The sequence below is a fragment of the Aptenodytes patagonicus genome, chromosome 2, assembly GCF_965638725.1.
Source record: "Aptenodytes patagonicus chromosome 2, bAptPat1.pri.cur, whole genome shotgun sequence".
Lineage (NCBI taxonomy): Eukaryota > Metazoa > Chordata > Aves > Sphenisciformes > Spheniscidae > Aptenodytes > Aptenodytes patagonicus.
The window spans coordinates 170,616,170-170,634,542 of NC_134950.1; the positions used below are offsets into that span (position 1 = coordinate 170,616,170).

General features: G+C 44.1%; 1 protein-coding gene across 1 annotated transcript in view; it reads right to left on the reverse strand.

Moving 5' to 3' along the window:
* MYL3 (myosin light chain 3) overlaps positions 1-10,893 on the reverse strand; it is a 38,760-nt gene extending 27,867 nt beyond the window's left edge. Inside the window, exon 1 of the mRNA XM_076332092.1 lies at positions 10,667-10,893. Within this exon, the coding sequence (XP_076188207.1) occupies positions 10,667-10,789 (123 nt within the window). The 5' untranslated portion in view covers positions 10,790-10,893. The remainder of the gene's footprint in view (positions 1-10,666) is intronic.
* Positions 10,894-18,373: the final 7,480 nt, after the last annotated feature.

Sequence of the window (18,373 nt, forward strand, 5' to 3'; positions counted from 1 at the left end):
CGCTTCCCACCTCGGGCACACGCACGCGTAGCATGAGATCTCCACACTGATATGTTGCTTACTTCCCCATCTATAAATCAAAGAAAACCTATCTTACGCACAATTATAGACATGCAAACAAGCCTACAGAGGCCACATCCACACCACGTGCTGGAGTAGCAAACGCGTTGGCTGAGATCTCAGAAGATAAATTTCCATGGCAGGATGTATTGCCGTAAGGGCTTTCTAGGTCAGGACCTGCTGCAGGGCCACTTGGAAACCCCAAAACCTGTCAAAATAGGGCTTATTTGTTACTATCTCATCCCCCCTTTTTGAAAAGCTGCAAAGTTCGGTCAGTAGAAAAGCAGAAATAAACAGCCTCTTGTGTCCTAGTTTGTCTGAGATACGACTGAAAAGAGAAAACGAACCGGGAAAATAATAACTGCATTGAAATCACCCTGCTGAGAGCAGTGCAAACCCTTCCAAACCAACTCTTTGCTTTTGCACAATTCTTTGCTTTGCACAATTTGCACAATTTCCATGCTTCGCACAGAAATGAAAAGCAGGCTGGCAAATACTGCAGAGACAAGGGGTGTATAAATATCAGGGGAGACAGACGAAGATGTGAAGCACGCGCGGGTACAAGGGGAAATGTAGAGGGAGATGAAAAATAAACCCTACACACGTTTGCAGAAAACCTTACTTTCAGTGATTTCAAATGACTCGGTAAAGCTGGGCTACCCTTGGGCAGGGTTTGCCCAGTGCCACAGCCTTTTCTTCTCTATTAGGGAAATAAAGTTGATGGTGTTTAAGACCCTCTACAGAAATTGTTTTCTTTCCATGAAAGACTAAGGAAAATCTCGTTCAGAAAATCCCGCTGCACTCTTGCCTCTCAGCAATCCAGATACAGACTCAGAAAGCTGCACATTTCACTTTAAATGTTCCAGGGCCTGAGGATTCAGCAATGCTGCAACTACGAATTATTTCAGATAAAAAAAGAGCATATGAAACTTGACAGGTTTTCCTCTCTACATCCCTCAGACCAAGCTGAGCTGTTTACAGGTTTGGTTTTGTACGTCCCTGTGCCACAGACATCAGACATTGCAGAAAAGTTATTTTTTGGCAGCTGCATAACAGGGACTTGGATGGGGAAACTGCCCAGAAAAATGATTTAAAAGAAAAAAAATCATATTACTACGTATCTTAGGGTGCCACTGAGCAATTTCCAAATTTTGGGGGGAAAAGTCATTTTGATTAAGAATGAAAACAGGTTTGGGTTTTGTGTTCTATTTGATGAGAGTTTTAGTTGGAAATGAAGGAGAAAAATTGTTCCAGATCAGTCAAAATGTCCTCTTTTGCCCAAATTGAAGTAATTTCAACCATTAAAAATTTCTGGGTATTTTTTTATATAAGAAGGAAGGAACCCTCCAAAATTAATAGCTGCTTCAAATAAAAAAAAAATCTAAACAGGGAATTAACTAAAAAAAGCTGAAACTGGTAATTTTCTTTATCCTTTTCAGATTTTTTTGAAAACCCTTTGCAAAATCTGTGTGTATTTGCAAAACATTCTGGTACCACCAAACTGCACTTTTGAAGTCTCCCCAAAGAATATTTTTACGAGAAATGTCACCCAGCTCTGCGAACAAGAGAGATATACAAAGATAGCCAGACTTTCGTTGGCCCAGAAAATTCGTCTGGAAAGCTCCTTCGATTTCCAGTGCTATTCGGTTTTGGCCCTACAAATGAGTGGAATATACCACAAAGGAACCCTTTTGCTGTGTTTTAATGCCTGCTTGCTCAACATCTTACTACTTCTTCGCCGCTCTGCATCCTGGCCCGCATCTCTTGGCGATCACCTCTTTTAGGGATGTTACAGCCCCGTGGACTTGAGTCATCCCACACGCCCTCTTCTAATGAAACATTTTGCTGGGTCAAGGCTGTAGCCTTGACCAGGTTGTTTCCTAATGCTGAAATACCCTTTACACTTTCAGGCACTGATTCATTCCCGTCAAGCAAGCTGCCAAATTCGTGTCAACCTGGGGCCATCTGCTCCGAAGGAAGGGACAGGCGGGACAAAGGTGCTCTCTCCACTATGAAAAGCTGCCCCACAATGGTCAGCCTGGCTGGGAACGTCCTGTGCTTCCAGAGTGACACGGAGTGTGATAAATAAAGGAAAGAATAAAAGAGCAGAGCTGCCTTTAGAAGTGTGCTATGGCAGCATGGCATTTTAACTATGCTTATCTCTGGGGTCCATCTAGAAGCACTGAAGAAAATTGCTAATGGGGCGTTATAAGCTTGACCATCATCTGATTTTTACGTGCGAGGCAGCGTGTCTCAGCCACCGACTCCTGAGAAATACCTGTGGTAGCTGCATGCAACAGCCTCTCACAGGCGGGGAGGCTTTGGAGAGGGCACAGAGACTGTGCTGACAGCCCTGACAGCATCCTCCAGCTGAGCTTCCCCTCCCCGTGCACGCTTGTGTGTGTGCAATGTGTGTAACGTCAGACCTCTGCACCCCCCGCTACGCAGAGGGCATGAGACAAGGTAGGAGAAAGCACCATTTATGGAGGAAAAGTGCCATGCCTCAGACTTTAACTGTCCTGAATTGGGAGGAGGATCCTTCCAGGAGGATGATCCTCTTCCAGTTCCCACCCAGAGCAATTGCTGCCCGCTATGACCTGAAATCCTCGGGTCAGCATTTTCCTAGGAAGGACCACAGGCTACTGAAGTTGGATTCCCCCCAGGTTTGAGGGGACGATGGATGGGGAGGATGCGGGATTTTCATTCAGACATGGTAGAGGTTGCTCAGGCTCAGGACCCTGCAGATCTGTTCTCCTCCATGGTCGGTCCAGAGCCAGGATTTTGGAGTAGGTCCACCATTTCTTTTAGAGTAAGGTCTCGGGCAGAACCGCTAACATTCAGCAGCCAATGTGTACACTCTGGAAAAGTCCTCAGACTGGTAGAAATACAAACCAGTGGAGCTACAGAGCACCGTACAAACCGGATAGTTTCACTGGCTTGCATCCAGGCACAGTCCAGCTCTGGCAGTGCTCTGTTGGTGAGCACCAATTATTTACAGTTCTCGTTAGTTGGGGTGCAAAAGTGAGCTGCCAGGGCTCTTCAATGCACCAGATCATGGCTTGAGTGTCCCTACTCTTCAGTGGGTCCTCTTCTCTGCCACTGCTTTTTCCAATCTACCTTAGATACTCATTTTCAGATGAAATAAATGAACTTGTGAAAGTCCCTGTTTCTCTTTAGCAACTGTCCATTACAGTTGAAGAGACTAACTCAGCTTTGAATATCTAACTTGTAGATGCCTGAAATACAGCAGGTAAATCCCACTTTTTTTCTTCCTTTCTTTCTTTCTCATCGGGCCCAAAATGCTTTTCTCTAACCAAAATCTTTGGGCTCAGTAGAGCTCGTCTGGGTCAAAATCTGCATAGAGGATGCCAGATTTAGATGATTAAACAGCCTTAAGCTCTATAAAACAAGTATTCACCACACTCAGTGACATGAAATGCCAATACATCGTGCAGGAGCCTTTGGCTTTCTTCACTCATCCTCATATTTCTATGTGGTGTGGGCTGAGCAGGGCAGAGGACCCTGGTTATCCTGGTTATTCCAATTGAATGGAATTTCTCCTATTTTATTCTTTTCTGATTCTTCTCCTGTGCCCATCCCAAGGGTATCAGGGCACTTTGGTTCATTAGCTTTCTAGTGCAAGAGGGCAGTGGGTCGCATGTTAAGTAGCTGTGGAAACTTTTTAATAATGCAATCCAAACCTCCAGTGACTTTCTGCATTTAGCTGGATAGTCTACTAAGACCCTGTGCTTGAGACAGTAACTCGAACTTGGGCAGCCAAAGGTTCCAGGGTGGAGCTCCTTTTTCTTCACTATAACCAGCTGAGGTAGACATCTCATCTAAGCTAAATGTCTAGGTTCCCTGCCTAGAAGCCAGGCTGGGCTTTTTCCACTTTCAAATAAAGAGTCATCCCATCCTAAGAAAGGTATCTGGTATTTAAAATAGATGGCATCTGAAATCTTCCTCTGGAATTACAGCAGTTTGTACCATCATTATGCTGAAAAGGGAGTTGTCTCTAGGCATCTGAAGGTATTTTGCCAGATCAATGCAATTTTTGAGCACATACCTAAGCGGCATTCGTCGCTCGCTAAATTAAAAATAAATCACAATAAGCTTACAAAGGTTCTCACACCTTGCCAGAGCACCGGTCCATACCAAGAACGGTGAGTCAGAGGCAAATCCCATAAAACACGAAAGGAAAAATTTCCTACTGACTCCCACAAGCTTGCAACGGGGTCTCTTGTCTTTGCTACTTTTAGTCGTTTTTGCCTGGGGCCTCCTCAAGACTCACTACTCAAATTTCTCTGTGCTTGAAAGGCTCAGGAAGAAACCACTGAGAGAAAGAGGCCCAGCATGGGCTCGGTTTAGCCTGGCAGGTGTCTGCCCACTTTAGAAACCTTCAAGTATGTGAGCACAGGAGGGAAATTGCTCTCAGAAAGTATTTCTGCTGAGATGCACTGTAGGCCAATAATAATAATGGTGATGACAATGGGAATATGTGGCACCTGGAAGGAATGAAACCAAGGGAAGAAAGAGGTTGGAAAGAGAAAGATGAGAGGGTGTTGGGAGGTTGAACGCATATGGTGGCCACCTTCAGCTGTCTTGATGCCTGATCTTGGAGGCTCAGGTATACACGTGTAAAGAGTTTCCACGTCATTCTCAAGGAAGACTTGGCCAAACTCTCAATGAGATCTAACATCCTGACAGGCTTCAAAGTGGGCAAAGACCTGCATCCCCCCCGCATCTTACTAAAACATAACAGGATTTCTTCTTCCAAGCTGGATATGATATGCGTACACTGCATGGGATTTCCAGACAGGCTTTCTTCTGAATCAGACAAGCCCTTAGTAATTTGGATGTCTTTAGTACCACCCAGGTCGTCATCTACTCAGAGACCCAAAGAAATGGTCCCCACACAGAGTACTGTGCTGCCCTGTGTGGGTGGCTCAGGGACAGCTCTGTACCACCTTCTACCTGACGCACCGTTGACATAGATGTGCTTTCCTGGTGTAAAGCAGGGGTGAAACAGATTGGTGAACGGCTTTGAAGAAACCTGCTTCTGTCGTCTCTGCACCAGAGGGAAAGGGTTCTTCAATATGCTGATTCAAATCATGCCCGTGCTGGGATGTCCTAACCTTGGCCCAGCAAATGGCTTTTTCTGGCAAGAAAAGCCCCGCTCTTTCCTACGCAACCCCTGTTGTGGCACGCTTTCCACAGGTCTATGTTGCAAAGGACCTTACACTCCTGCCATCAGCCAGCTACAAGGTTACCCACTGCTGAGCCTCGCACACCAGGAGAGGTGTGCGCCTGTTTCCCTCACACATCCAGATAAAATACTTCTTTTGCACACTCAAAATCTCTCTCAAGTGGGCCAACACGTCAGCTTTCTTATTCACAAAGAAGCCTTTTTGCCTACAAAACCCTTCACCCCTACACACACACACTCCCCTCTCTCCTTACAGAAGTCAGGGATGTAGGTAAATTCCTCTCTCTGAATAAGAGGTACATTCAAAACCTCCCACGCAGCTACAAAACGTCAAGAAATCAGGGCACACACCCCACGGCTGCTGATTGCACACAGAAACTCCTCAAAAAGGTGGCTACAAAACCTGCGTATCACACACATACCTCTTCACACACAGGGGCACAAAGGTGTCATATGCTGCTTCACCCTCTCTTGCACACACATTCATTACTCCCATTAACTGAGTTTCTTTAATACAGCCACATGTTTAATAGAGCATTTTTTTCCTCTCATGCACACTAATGCAACACATTTACCCAACAAACAAAATCCTTTTTATCCACAAAGTAACTCCTGCTTTTTCATTCCCCCACCTAAGCCCTTCTCACAGGTATGTCCGCTATTAACTCATATACATTTCTCCCATGTCGAAGCTCACTCTGAAATAGCCATTTCAGTCAGTTCAGCCCAGAATAAACTCTTCAGCCAGGCACCAAAACTGCTCCGACAATCTCACCTAGCAGGACATTTGTTGTTGAAATGGGATTTCTCTCCTTGAAAATCAATCCGTCTCCCCCAAGAGACGTTTGCTTCCCTTCCCCCAGGCTGCAGCCGCCCTGACCTCTGCTCAGCTCTGCTTCATGCTGCAGCGGAGGCTCGCTCGTGCACCCTTGCACGTCTGCCTGGCTACGACCCCACCATCGCACTGCGGCACGCTCGGTGCTTTGGAGCCGAACAGACAAGTCTGGCAAGGTCTCATCTTTACCGGTGCTGCACGATGCCTGCGTATTTCCCTCGTGGCTGCTCCCATCCCAGATGCCTTTACATCTTTTCTTGCAGAAAAAGGGAAGAAGCTTTTATTTTTTAGTATCCTTGCAGATGTTCAGAAGCCTGCAGGGCTTTTCAGGGAGAACAGGTTTCACATGACTTCAAGATCACGGCACTCCACAAAAATAAACGATGACTGTTTTTTCCCCAGGCACCTGTATTACTGCATGCTGCGACAATAAGCATATCAAGTGATGACACGGGAAAATGTGGCTATTAAGGATAACTCTATATGGTAAGCCGTGTCCCTTCCAGGTCCTCACGTATGCCAGCTGTCTCTCTGTGGCCTTTTTGTACCCAGGACTCACTGGACTTTGAGCACGCGTCATCTCAGCTAACTTTAGCTGCTGAAATGTTGGCACCCAAATACCTGTCTCATCTCCCTTTATCAACAGATCAGCATCTCCCGAGGGTGATTCAATCCATCCTGATATAGGTGTTTAGCACCGCTGCAAGAGATAAACCCCTAGAGAGTTTCTCTCTGCTGATTATAGATGATCTGTTTAAGATCAATGATCAACTTTCCAATGGTTAAAGCTAGATGAGCCAGTCCCACTTTCTGTCTCCATAACAATAGAAGATGAATCCCGTTTTGCATCAGCCTTACTATTTTTCAGAAGAGCAGAATATATTTCTGGCAAAATGTGTCCCCCTGCTTAAAGACAGCATTCAGGTGGAAATTAATTCGATATATGGAAAAGACAAACTTCTTGCTACAAAATCTCTTCAGGACAAACCCCAAAACCTCTTGTCTATGAGTTGCAAGCAACACTCAATCGCACCCAATCTACCTTGAAGATTTCTAAATACTGGGTCAAATTCTATGGGAATGTATATGTGAGTAACATTAAAACTTTAGAATAACTGCATTTACTTAAAGAGACGTACCTCACATTTTGGCCACTGTGACTGACAACCCGATACGGACCCAATACAGATTGAGACTGTGAAGCAGCAAGAGAGAGAGAATGGGAAAATCTAATATGATTCTGGAGTGCAAAAGAAGGCTCTAAGACCATTATCATGACAGCAGACTATAACAGTCAGGAAAATTGAAACAAGAAGTACTTTCCTCTTCCACAGAAGTATTTTAGTTTTGACACTTTTTAGTGTCTAAAAAAAAAAAGTTAAAAAATTCCCAATACAAAATTTTGCAATAAGGTCTGAAAATAAATCTTGATAATTTGAGACATTCCCATCAAAAAATGCATTTTGATCATTTTTAACATTTTGGTTTGATACAAGTTTGTTTTCCTCGCCGTTTTTTAACTATAGATTATCTTCTGCATGAAAAGAAGAATCAGATTCATCCTGGAATGCAGAAATGGGATGTTTGGAGAATTTCAAAACTCATAAAAGTGTTTTTTTCAAATGTTGTCCAATGATCTAGGGAGGTATTCTGATCTACACCAGATGGCCTGAGCTCCACCACGGCTAGGTTTATGGAACAGGAAGCCATATATTTGCCAGACCCAACCCTTGTGCACAAATAGCTTCAATTTTGACAAAAGCATTTTTGATGAAAAACATTTAATTGAAAAATTCCCAGGAAAACTTCTCTAGAGAATATCATCTCCCCTTGCTATGAGTTTGGGGGGGGGGGGGGAAACAGACCCAAGCCACGCATCTACCAATGCTTTCCCTAGTCCAATTTTGTATATAGTAGATAATGGAATAGTGTCTGCAAAGATGAAGAGATGTTATCACGGGAGTACTGGATTTACTTATTTTTTTAGGAACTCAATATATATTTTTTAGCACTTTAAAAAACATAACTGCAAAAAACAAAGTCCATAATTGCAAATTGCAATGGAGGGAAAAATAAGAATTTGCAGGAATAAGCGTGCAGAGTGAGTAAGTTTAAAAAGAATGTAGAAATGAATTAGCTTCAAATCCTATTTGGATGAAAATGGTTTTGATGATTGTGAAATTGTGGTGACTGCAAAGATGCATGACTATTTTTTGAGTGGTACCAGTTTGGGGATTGTTTGGGTTTTTTTTAATTACAACCCATCTCTCCACCGGACTTAGCTGCCCTTCATACCACAATGTCATAGTATCCCAGCTGAATATTACCACAATGTCATGGCATCCCAGCTGAAGGTGTCTGTGCCCCTAAGAGAAGTTATTGCGATTGCCCCCTCCTCCTTTTACAGTGCAGGAATGTTAAGTACAGAGACGTTAGCAGAGAGCTGGATCCCACCCCGTACCACATGCCCAAGGTCACGGTGAAAGTCCTTCTCAGAGCACAGCACTAACTCTGGTGTCATTATCCTAAAAACTAGCCCAAAACCAAATTCCTTGTAATCTGACTTCTTCTTGATATAGTTACAAATGATTGGGGTTTTTTTCACCCGTATTTAAACTGAAAGATTTTCAAGGTCTTTATGATTCAAGGAAGAACAAACCCACTTTCAGTGCTTCCTTTGTTAGAAATGCCCCGCTGCAGGAGTCAGCTCCACGTGGAAGAAGCAAATCGTTTCAGCAACCTGTGATTGACAAGCCACCCATGAGACCTGTTGTGGTGTGTTCAGGAGGCACACTGAAGAGACAAAGTAACTTATTCCCTTTCTCACATCATTTCTGTGTTTTCCTGAGGGGGAGAATACTTTTTGAGCTAACAAGAGAGGGTCCCAGAGACATTCATCCCTCGCCTCAGCTCTGAGGAGCTGGTGCCATGGATAGCAGTGGAGCTCTGTCTGTTTTCCTCTTTGGCATTGTCTAGTCTTGTCTCATGCCCTACGGCTCACCTTAAACACGGGTGATCACCAGGACTCCCCTGTGGGTTGTTCAATTTCTTGTAAGAAACAGGAAATAATCTGGCTGTTTTACATTAATCAACAAAATAATGCTGATTTACACCCAGTCATTGTCTGGTCCAAATCCCCATGAGAAAGAAAACTGTGAGATGCTGCAAAGCTCCTCTTCTTTTCCCCGAGGGCAATGCCTTTTCCCAAAGAACAATTCCCGAAGGACAATGCCTTGCAAAGAAATCCTTCCATGTCTTGCAGTGTCTGCAGTCATGGGGTATTTACTGTGCAAACAATATGGGAAAGCTGTTCCTAAAGATGCGTGCAGGGGTCTCTGACATTGCCTGTGAATGTGTGTGGTGCAGAAGGAGCAAAGGGGAACTAGTCATTTTTAGATATTTATTTGCTTATTGCATTTTTATAAGGCAAGAGGTCACTCCTTGATAGTCCGTTTCATGGTCATTTCCATAGGAATATATAATTTCTTTCTCCTTATCATTCTCCGAGAGAAATTTCTTTTGAAATAAAAGGGTCACTCTCAGATATCTGCTGAAGGGTAAATTCCCATGGAAAAAAGCATTTGAAAGGGAAACAGATCTCCAGCATCATTTCACTGGAATTACCTACTTCACGGCTTTAAAACTTTGAGTGTTTCCTGAACATTGGCAGTTCCCTGTCAATGGGGTGGTTCACTGAAAGGGCAATGTGGTGCCAGTTAGGCAGCTCAGGATTAGAGTAGTGACCCCAAATTCTTTTAAAACCTGTTTCTGAAATGGCCTTGGAAACATAATCTTGTCCTTAACCATTTGAGCACGACTTCAGCAAACCCTGCTGAGATCAGCAGTGACTCTTTCCAGCAGAGACTTCTCTAAAGGAGAAGGAGGAGGAGAAGGCTCATGCCCTTTGGAGGAATCCTTGGGACAGAACCTGAAAGCAGAAGGTCATTCAGGAAATCTGGATTTTTGCTCAAGTTTCTCTGCCTTCCAAATCACACACACATAAGCACACAGTTCCTTTGCCGTTCAGTTGGGTTTTTCTGGAAAACCACAGGAGGTGTCACTGGCTCACTTTAAGGAAGTCCCAGGCTGGTGATGTGTACCAAAGTGATGCATTCCAGGCAGAGAGAAATGAATTCAACCCATGCTCCAAGCCCACTCCACGCTTACAATCTAGCCTTGGACATTGGTTAGTCCGTAGTCAGCCCTGAGTACAGCCAAGCCTTCCTGGCACCTACCTGCAATATCGCCTGCAGAGGAGCAATAAGTTTCCCACTGAGGTCAGTGAAGCTCGCATGCAATAAAATTTGCTACTCTGGGGATAAGGCAGGACAAACAGGTCTGAACATCCTCAGATAAAATAAGATTCAGCTTTTAGCTTCTCTGTTTAGCAGAGCCCCCAGTGACTTTGCTCCCACTCTTGCCTTTGCTTCTCACTTACTGCTCAAAACCAAGAGCTACTTTTAGAGAATGTCATCTCGCAGCATTGAACACACCACCACCAGAACCACCACCAACCCAAGCCCCACCAGCCTGCTACCTCCCATGCCAGGTCAAAAGATACGTACTTTGATAGAAGCTGGGTTAAATTCAACTTCTTTTTTGGGTTCTGGTTCTGCTGGTTTAGGTGCTGGTTTGGGTTCTTCCTTCTTAGGTTCAGCCTTCTTAGGTTCGGGCTTCTTTGGAGGCATGTTGGTTTGCTGGTGGGCTGCTTTAGAAAGGGAGAGAAGGAGACAGACAGACAGACAGGAAAGAGGTGGCTGCCGCAGGATAAATCACCAGCGCGCACAGGTCTTTATCCTTGTCCAGTCTCTTGAAGTCACACATTGTGTCACTCTCAGACCTGTCACATGCCAGAGCTTACAATAGGGCCACTGCTATAAAAGGACAAGACATTTACCCGGCTATTTTAGAGCCATTGGATATGGCATTGTTATGAATTAGCACTTAAATGGAAAGAGAGTTTGGGGATTTTAGGGCTGAGGCTGGCAGTGGGTCAAACATTTTTCGTGTGCGTGTGCATGCGTGTATGTGCACAAGGGGAAGGTTGGGTTACAATCCAGGTCCCATCGATGGGTTTTATCCTCCCCAGGGCCATGCTGACACTTATCTTCCCAGCTCACTTGCTGCAGAGCCTCTCTCTTTTTTCAGGCTGGGTGGCACCCCTGGCCTTTGTTGCACCACTGTTCGTTAAAAGACAAGCGCAAGTTTATATTTAGACATGAGGATGAGGCTATATGGGAGGTTGACCATCACCATGTCAGCTGGCACAGGGTAGAATTCATGCCCCAAATCACAGACACTGGTCTTCTGGGAAGGTGCAAAGCGCCAGTATTGCTTATAGCAGAAAGCATCTAACGAGCAGGGAAACACACACAGGCACACAGACACACACACACATGGGCTAGGATAGCACTGGGTGTCTGTAAGTACATCCTCCTGGCTGAGATTTTCCAGACTATTTTAGGGACTCGAATGCCAAATTCCTACTAAAATAACTAAGATAAGGGTATCCATTTGAAGCTTTTCTAATCCCAGCCTTACTTTGATTCAAATAACCCCCCTTCAAAGCAAAACAAAGTTAACAATTTTCAGATCTGTATTTGCTTATGTCATTTTTCGAAATCAGGAGGTCACTCTCTGAGACACAGTCACTTCCACATTGCCTAGATTATTTTTTTTTTCTCCCAAAAAAACCATCATCCCCTGTAACAAGACAACCACCCGCCAAATCACAATGTATTTGAAAAGGGGATCTATGCTGGCATTTCAAATAAATATCAGTTGAATCATAAATCTCTTTGTTTTTCTTACTTACAGTGTCATCCCGATAATCTACCATTCAAACCCCTTTGAGACCTGCTTTTCCCAACACCGCTGTCAGCTTGACCCCCCAGTGCCTGCCTCTCCGCACTCCTCGGTTCTCTGGGTGGCTCTGCTGGAAGAGCGCTTGTGCTTGATCCTGCCCAGCTGCTCCCAAATCGCGGCACATCCCTTGCTGGCAGTACACAAGCAGGTTTGAAGTGCGACATGAATACTTTGCGGAAAGCTGGCCACCCCCGTTAAGTTGCTGTCTCCAACATGGCTTCAGCAAGTGAAAACAGTTGGGGATCCTGGAGAGACTGGAGGGGGAATGGAGAAGGGCTGAGTTTTCTGTCTATACATCATAGTTCCAGGTCCTACCTGAATGAGAGCCTGCTTTCTGATTCCAGGTTTGAGGCAATGCCACAGTATTTATTTCAATAATAAATATATCACTGCAATAGCATGATTATCACAGTAATGGTAATTTGTGCTTTTTGGATAATGGGAAGCAAATCTCATTCCTCTAATCAAAAAGGACACTTCGAGAACATTGTGACAGGAGCCCTGAGCTGTTCCTGACCAAGCTGGTGAGGTATTTCGGTGTTTCAGTGTTTCAGGGACAGCCTGGAGAACTGCATTTTTCCCTGCAGTGTGTCACCTTCCAGGAAACTCAATTCTGGTCAAAGCTGGTAGTAGAGAAGGGACGTGTCTCCATGAGAAGCTGTGCAGAGCTCTGTCTACTCGCTCTGCCCAGACCACGCTCTAGTCCTGCCAATTCTCTCCAGTTCACAAAAGCCACAAGACCGGCTCTGACGGAGCCCACCACTCCCAGTCCACGTTTGTGTGGACACCTGGGGAAGAAGTTTCTGACAGCAGCTTACCAACCTATTGATCTACGCACTATAACCAGTGCAGCCAGGGGAGCAGTTCAGCTTCCCTAAGGTAGAAACCTACATTTGATCCCTGGGTTACAGGGTGGGATTTGTTCGCACTGGAGATGCAATGGAGATGCACTAGATGATCCCACCTGGCCTTCAGCTGCCGTTGCAGAAGGGCCTCAGTGTCCCATAGGGTCTGTGCCATAACTGCATACCTGCCAGTCCCATACACATCTCGGATACCACAGGGTATCAGAAATGGCTCTAGAAACACTTATGTAGGCAAATTAATCCCATCCCCTGTGAATTATTAAACTACAGGACACCCACACAGTTCTGGAGAGGCCATGGTAGGCAGAGGCATCTCAAATGACACCGTATACTTGCATTTAAGCAACTGAGTGAAGCCATAGATACCTATAGCTGAGAGATGCATCACCCTCACACTGAATATATGGACTAGATCTCTGTTGACTGTGATGAGAGCAGAGCTACATGGTTCACATAAAGATATTTACATTGTAGACACCTAAATTGAATGAGATAAGCCCTACCCAGGCTGAATTTCATCATCTGAGATTTTCTTCATATTGCAAAGCCCCGGAGTAGAGGGGTTTCTGCAGGTTTTTCTCATTTGCCCATTTTCTGTCCAGGGCAAACAAGAATTAGGTGTGGAAAGTGTCTGATGTACCCTGCTGATCAGAATAAGCGATCCCTGCAAACTTTGCAAGCTGTAGACATTTCTGCAAAGAAATAACCGAAATCATGCATTGTTTTCATGCCCTGGAAAAAGTTTTGCTGCATTGATTTCTGCATTGAAATGAGTCATGGCTGGAGAACCGTAAGAGCTTTCTACAGACCCGAAGAAATACCAGGGAGGAATTTCACCATGTTCCCCCACTACAGACTTCTCAATTGACATTGCAGGAGCCAGCACAGACCCAGGAAATTCTGGGTTCTGCTAATTCAAAGCAGCAAAACTGCAGTGCAAATTAGCGTGTGCTCCGAGAGCAGCCGTATCCACAAGGACAGCATCTGAGCAGGCACCAGCCTAATCGCTTAAGTGTGTTTTACACATTTGAAAAAGCCGCCAGGTCTCATTCCTGAACTGAAAACAGCACTGGAAAATATCAGGCAATTAAGATGCCAGCAGCAGCTCAACAGCAGCTTGGGATCTTGTCACCTCCACCGCTGCCGAGATAAGAAGAGACCATAATAATAAGGAGCGTCATATTTCACTTTCTCTTCCAAATTCCACAAGTCAACCATGGTTGTGGGGTTTGTTAGTGGGTTGGGTGTCCTGGTTTCGGCAGGGATAGAGTTAATTTCCTTCCTAGTAGCTGGCACAGTGTTTTGGATTTAGGATGAGAACAAAGTTGATAACGCACCGATGTTTTAGTTGTTGCTAGGTAATGCTTACACTAGCCAAGGACTTTTCAGCTTCCCATGCTCTACTGACTGAGAAGGCTGGAGGTGCACAAGAAGCTGGGAGGGGGCACAGCCAAACTGGCCAAAGGGACATTCCATACCATGGGACATCATGCTCAGTACATCAACTGGGGAAAGCTGGCCGGGGGGGCCGCTGCTCGGGGACTGGCTGGGCATCGGTCGGCGGGTGGTGAGCAATTGTACTGTGCATCACTTGCTTTGTGTATTGTTATTATTATCATATTATTATTATTATCATTTTATTTCAATTATTAAACTGTTTTTATCTCAACCCATGAGTTTTCTCACTTGTGCTCTTCCAATTCTCTCCCCCATCCCACCGGGTGGGGGGGAGTGAGCGAGCGGCTGCGTGGTGCTCAGTTGCCGACTGAGATTAAACCACGACATTGGGGGTTTTTTCCCTCAGCTGTTCTCTAATAAAAAGGCATTAGAGAAATAATAGCAAAGACGACCCAGAAAGGTGGCTGAAAGCTCACCTCAGTCTGATCCTCAGCCAAAATTCAGCAGTCATACCGTCATACAAAGATTATCTCAATATGTATTTTTATAAATTCATGATAAAGTATATTCACGACACAGTTCACAGAAAAGATCCTTTGCACTTCTGTCAAAATCAAAATGGTTCCAGTATCCTGCCACTTTTTGTAAAATGTTAGTTCTGCTTGGAGGGGAGGCTTCTGGCAATGCCAAAAAATCCCAGTTAAACACTTCGGGATTTTATTCAGTCTCCTACCTGTCTGTTCCTCTTCTAGACCCATGGCACGTTCCCTCCTGACTTCCGTTTAGTTTATTTGTGTAGACCTATCAATGACCAAGATACCCTAACAGAGCGGCCCTTTCTCACAGCTTCAGGTGGTTCTTCACTTTGCTTTTTCATCACAATGTAGCGCAGATGGCAGGCAATAGCCCCATCTATGTGATTACTGCATTTATGTAGGCTTATTTTTGTTTAAATATACAATGTCAAGGCAAAACAGGGAGGTACGTTATGAGTTTTAAGTACCTGCAGGGCTGGTTAACCACTGCTGGGTGGATGTCTTGGATCAATTCCATGGATTAAAGATACTCCAATGCCCTGTAAATCCTTCTGCCAACAGCCAAATCAATGCAGCTAATCTTGCCCTAAATCCCCCATTCATCTCTTCCATGAGGATCCCTAGAGTCCCAGCAGCTGCAAAAAAAAACCCTGACCAAAAATCCCTCTTCCTATTAATGGGTTTTGAGGGGCAGGGGGCAGGGGGGAGTGCTCTTCAATTTTTCAGCCATGCTCACAACAGATGTTAGCAGCAGATCTCAGTGCCAAAAAGCTCTTCCAGAGTCACCCTAGAGATCCTACATGAGAGGCTGGGCTAGCTGTGAATTTTCTAAAATTCCCTTGATCATCAGGGTATGATAAGTTTCTCCTGAGAGATGGACCGGGATCATCTTCAAAGGAACAGAGCTCATCAAGACATTTCCCACAGAAAAAAAAATGGATTTAAGAACCAGAAAAACAGAATATAAGTGAAAACAAATTATTCTCGCCAAAAACTGAATCGTTTAAATTTGGGAGTACTGCCACAGTGCCTTATGATTCTCTGGTCCTTGATAAGTCTGTCTGTCCAGTTTTACTGGAATCATAGAACAGCCCAGTTCGGAAGGAACCTCAAAAGATCATCTGGTCCAACCTTTCGTAGGCAAGGGAGCCTAGATGAGATTACCTAGCAATCTTACTCCATTTGCTGCAATTTGCCACGCTCCCCCTAAGACCAAGCAGAGGAGATTGTATAGAGAATGTGAATCGCCTCTTTCTGAGGAAAATGACGACCTGAGAAAAGTTAACAATTTTCATGAAATAATATTTGAATTGAACTATTTGGGGCCAAAACGTATCAGTTTTCAGGTATTTGACTTCTCAACAGAATAACATTCCCCCCCCCCCCGCCCCAAGTACTTTTTTTTTTGGTTAAAAATAAAAATAAAATTAATCTTTGGGTTTAAACTTCAAATCTCTCTTCAAAAACAACCATTGATGGAAACTCTCCAGACATCTTTAAATGAGAGGTTGAGAGCACGTCAAAGATGTTCTCTCTCCAACCAAAAGTGGTTGTGCAACTTTTCCCAATAAGGAATGCTGTCCTTAGAGTTGTGAGATGGCCACAGCTTGAAGTGTCTTCCCCAGGGAACAGAGAAAAAGTGTTTTTAGAAAATTTGCAACCAGAAGACAATTTATTTTTCTGCTTCTTCAGTCCCCAGCACAGCAGATGTATTGTCAGCTGTTGGATGAAGAAAGCAAGCTCCAGACCACATCTGCTCATACGCTGCTCAGCTTCGGTACTTTAATATAACCAAGTTATGAACAGAAAGTCAGATATTTTCAGATGGCAATGGCATTTCAAAGATAGTTAATGGAAAAAAAAAAAAGAGGGGGAAAAAAAAAAAAAGAAAACCGGACAGGGAACTTCCAAGAAATCTCCATTTCTCTCCCTACTTTTTTGTCAACTGTAGAGCTCGTCAGTTTTTCCGTCCACGCCTTATCACCCGAGTGGCTAAAACAAGACAAGAAGATACTGGAAGAAAGAACAGAATGGGTTGTATCCACATGGAGAGAGAGGGATGTGGTGGGCCAACTGAGAGGGTGTTTAGTCTGATGGGAAGCTGCTGTGAGCAAAGGTGCAGGAGGACAGAAATAAAGGTAAAAATGAGAATTTTCTCTGAGATTACTGTTGCTGCTCCCAATTTCCATAGGGTGAATTGTCTGACCGATATTACCACTGCTCCCTATAGGAACATCAGCTCGAAAGAAGAGCAAACGCCTGCCTTTGGACCAACTCTTCAGCTGCTATAAATCAGTGAGTTCCACTAACTTCAATGGAACTATGCTGATTTATACCAGCTGTGGATATGGACCAGAATAGTAGATTGTCTGGCAGTAACCATCATTTACTTTCTGACTATTGGGATCAGGAGAACACATGTTTGCTGTTCATCGGGCCAGGGCGGGGGATGAGAAAAAAAGAAAACCAAAAAAAAAAGCTGAATCTATATAGAAAATGTAACACTGAAGATACCAAGCAGCAAAGCAGCACTGGTGACACAAAAGTCGGTGGAAATGTGCTCTTGCTTTTGCTGCATGTGGGATTTAGTAGAAAATTAGTGTATAATGGATCCTGAGACTATTTAGGTACCATGGGACGAGGAACAGAAATTAAATGCTTTGTGTGTTACAGCCTTAGCAAACTTTTAAAGTCCTGCTGCAAAGCCAGTAGAAGTCTGCAAAAATCAACAGGATCCTTCAGCTGGTTGTTGAAATGAAAAAGTGTTAGATGTCGATTAAAAGGACTAATTAACAGCTCTTTTGCAGACTTCATGGTAGCCTACTTCTTTCAAGTATAGATTTTTATTTTCTTCAGAAAATCATCTAGTTCCTATGAGAAACATTAGGGGACAGTGATGTCATTTGACTTTAGCATCGATGAAATGTCTAGCTTTTAGATGAGCGATCAGCTATGCCTTTTCTTTGTCAAAATGAAACACTTCCAGATGGTGATTCTTTCCAGCTTTGGTCTTTATAACAGGTAGGATGAATATCCTTCTAGACTTTTCTTTCGCTATATATATTGGCAAAGCAAGTCCCAGCCGTTCACATTGGAGGCTTAACTTTCAGATGCTTAAAGTAAGGAAATTCCACATTTCCATACTTGTACAGCCCATTTCATCCCCACTAGGATATTTCAATTTTCTTTTCAGGAAAGGAATAAAACAACACATTCCTTTATTTCCAAAAGGAGTATACCTACCCCCAGCCTCCATCCATCACATGTTTTTATGCCTTTGTCTCTGGGACTCAACAGAGTCTGAGATCTCTTCTCCTTTGCATACTTACAGGATTCGAGCAAGTCAACTCATGATCTTCTCAGGGACAAAGTAAAATGATCAGCCTCAGCGACAGCAGGTTGACAACAGGTTACTGCCCATACCCTGATCACTGGTTACTTACTTAGCAGGCAAGTAAATGCTTCTTTTCAGGGTGACCTTGCAGATCCTAGAGCGGATGCTGAAGGCCAAAGTGGTAGATCCAAGTTGATTTATCCAGAAGTCCCCACTACCATCACCATTTCACCATTACCTTGTGTTTTCAACTTTATAAAGCCCATTAGAAGG